Raw genomic sequence first — 2,500 nt, 5'->3', positions numbered from 1 at the left:
TGCCTTGTACGGCTTCTTCATGTTGCGCTTTGTGGTGACGTTTGAGGTGCTGGTAAACAGGGGCGTCGCACCCGTGGGGGATGTGGGAGTTTTAACACCCACACTTTTCCCAGTGAGAGGGTTCAACACCCACACTTTTTCTGCAGTTTTTCCACAGTTTTGCACAAACGCCTTGCGTCGAACTGCCGCCGTAGCTACGTCGTAGGCTGTGTGTAGCGATTATATTGCCTGAGTGAACAGAATTGCGTCCATAGCAACGCTCTGTTTGTCATGGCAACGGTGTGTTATACTTCGCAGCGGTCTTAACAGACCGCATTCTACATCGAAGAGAACTCGCAATTTTTACGTTAATCTTGATCGCTATAAGTATGTGAGTACTGTCGATAGCAAAAGAAACGAGCCGAATCGGTGCTAGCTAACTGGAGCTGCTGCAGCTAATGCCGAGAGCTCCCACTTAGCTAGAACGGCAGTTTTGGGGGCATATCATAAAGAGTGCCTTTGTGCCTCTTAACAGACACAAAATGCAATTAAAATGTCTGTGCAACATGAACAGGGCCCTTACATGACAACAAGATGCGTTTTCAACTCAAACATTGTTTAAATTCACCTACCCTGTTAGCTGCTAGCTGCCGTCTGGGATGAGTGAGTGTTCAGCCAGGCTTCAGTAATAATCATCAAGCAGCAGTTCCCTGTGTATTTGTAGCATATATATCCATTTTGTGTGCGATCCATCTGGCGTTGGTGAATAGTAGTCTCTGCAGTGGTGAACTGTGTGTTAGTTGCCTTAGCCAGGCTAGCAGGGCCGACCGGCATCCTTCTAATCCTTCCCCGCCTTCCTCACCTGCCACGGCCGACAACAATCCACGGGCGCCCGCTGGTCTGGTGGATGTCCTCTAGAGGACAGTTCATGCTTTCGCGGCAAGATTTTTGCGGCGAAAAAAGTTTATTTCCCCCTCAAAAATAGGTAATTGAGCACTGTAGTGGTTATGATCATATCAGTGACTATGTGACTACATGGAAACGGGCCAAATGATGCCTGTTTCTTGTACAGTAATAGCGTTACTGAAGGCTGGCTCTAGCTCCATAGGTTACTCCAAGCTTCTTCCCTTGTGAACACCTCCGCTCTTCACTCTTCTCACACCACGCTCCGATCTGCACACTGCTGTTTACCTTTTCCTGCTACAACTGAATTCCTGCGGGACTTCAGCGCAAGACTACAGTCAGCCTTCTGTAACGCTGTTACTTTATTTCATTTTCATTTTTTTATAAACAAAGTATGAATTAAAGAAAAGAGAATCTCACTTGCTCTTTTTAAACCTTTTTATTTTGAAAATCTCTCTCTCTGTCAGCTCAGGCAGGGATTTCCCACCTTGCCCCGAGGGGTCAGAGGTCAGCAGGTGTACAGGTGGAATGGACGCGGTGGCCTTTAACACCTACACAGAGTTCTTCACCCACACTCACTCCATCTGTCACTTCCTGCAGTCTGAAGCCTGGCAGAGCCGCGCAGAGAACACCATGTACAGGTAACACACACACACACACACACACACACACAGGTAACACACACACACAGATAAAACACACACACACACACACACACAGATAACACACACACACACACACACACACACAGGTAACACACACACATAACACACACACACACACACAAACACACACACACACACACAGGTAACACACACACACACACACACACACACACACACACACACACACACACACACACACACACACAGGTAATACACACACACACACACACACACAGATAACACACACACACACACACACAGATAACACACACACACACACACACACAGATAACACACACACACACACACACACACACACACACAGATAACACACACACTCACACACACACACACACACACACACACACAGGTAACACACACACATAACACAAACACACACACACACACACAGGTAACACACACACACACACACACACACACACACACACACACAGGTAATACACACACACACACACACACAGATAACACACACACACACACACACACACACACAGATAACACACACACACACACACACACAGATAACACACACACACACACACACACACACACACACAGATAACACACACACACACACACACAGATAACACACACACACACACACACACACACACACACACACACACACACAGGTAACACACACACACACACACAGGTAACACACACACACACACACAGTTAATACACACACAGATAACAAACACACACACACACACACACACACACACACACACACACACACACACACACACACACACACAGATAACAACCACCGGCTGTAGAGTGAGTAAGTACAACTAATTTTTATAGCAGATTTAAAAACAGCGGGCACTGACCACAGGGCTGCACATTAACCACAGAATAATAACAATAAAATAGAATCAATACACTGACAGATCAATGATTTCAGCTAAGACGACATCAGTAGACAA

General features: G+C 46.3%; 1 protein-coding gene across 2 annotated transcripts in view; it reads left to right on the top strand.

Annotated features, from left to right (window-relative positions):
- LOC116045517 overlaps positions 1-2,500 on the top strand; it is an 18,566-nt gene that overhangs the window by 1,177 nt on the left and 14,889 nt on the right. For both annotated transcript variants that reach the window (XM_036008502.1, XM_031293180.2), the window contains exon 2: positions 1,350-1,523. In XM_036008502.1, coding sequence (XP_035864395.1) covers positions 1,350-1,523 — 174 coding nt within the window. The remainder of the gene's footprint in view (positions 1-1,349; positions 1,524-2,500) is intronic.

This window comes from Sander lucioperca, chromosome 12 (genome assembly GCF_008315115.2).
Source record: "Sander lucioperca isolate FBNREF2018 chromosome 12, SLUC_FBN_1.2, whole genome shotgun sequence".
Taxonomy (NCBI): Eukaryota; Metazoa; Chordata; class Actinopteri; order Perciformes; family Percidae; genus Sander; species Sander lucioperca.
Note: the sequence above shows the minus strand (reverse complement) of the source record. Positions and strands in the feature narration are given on the sequence as shown.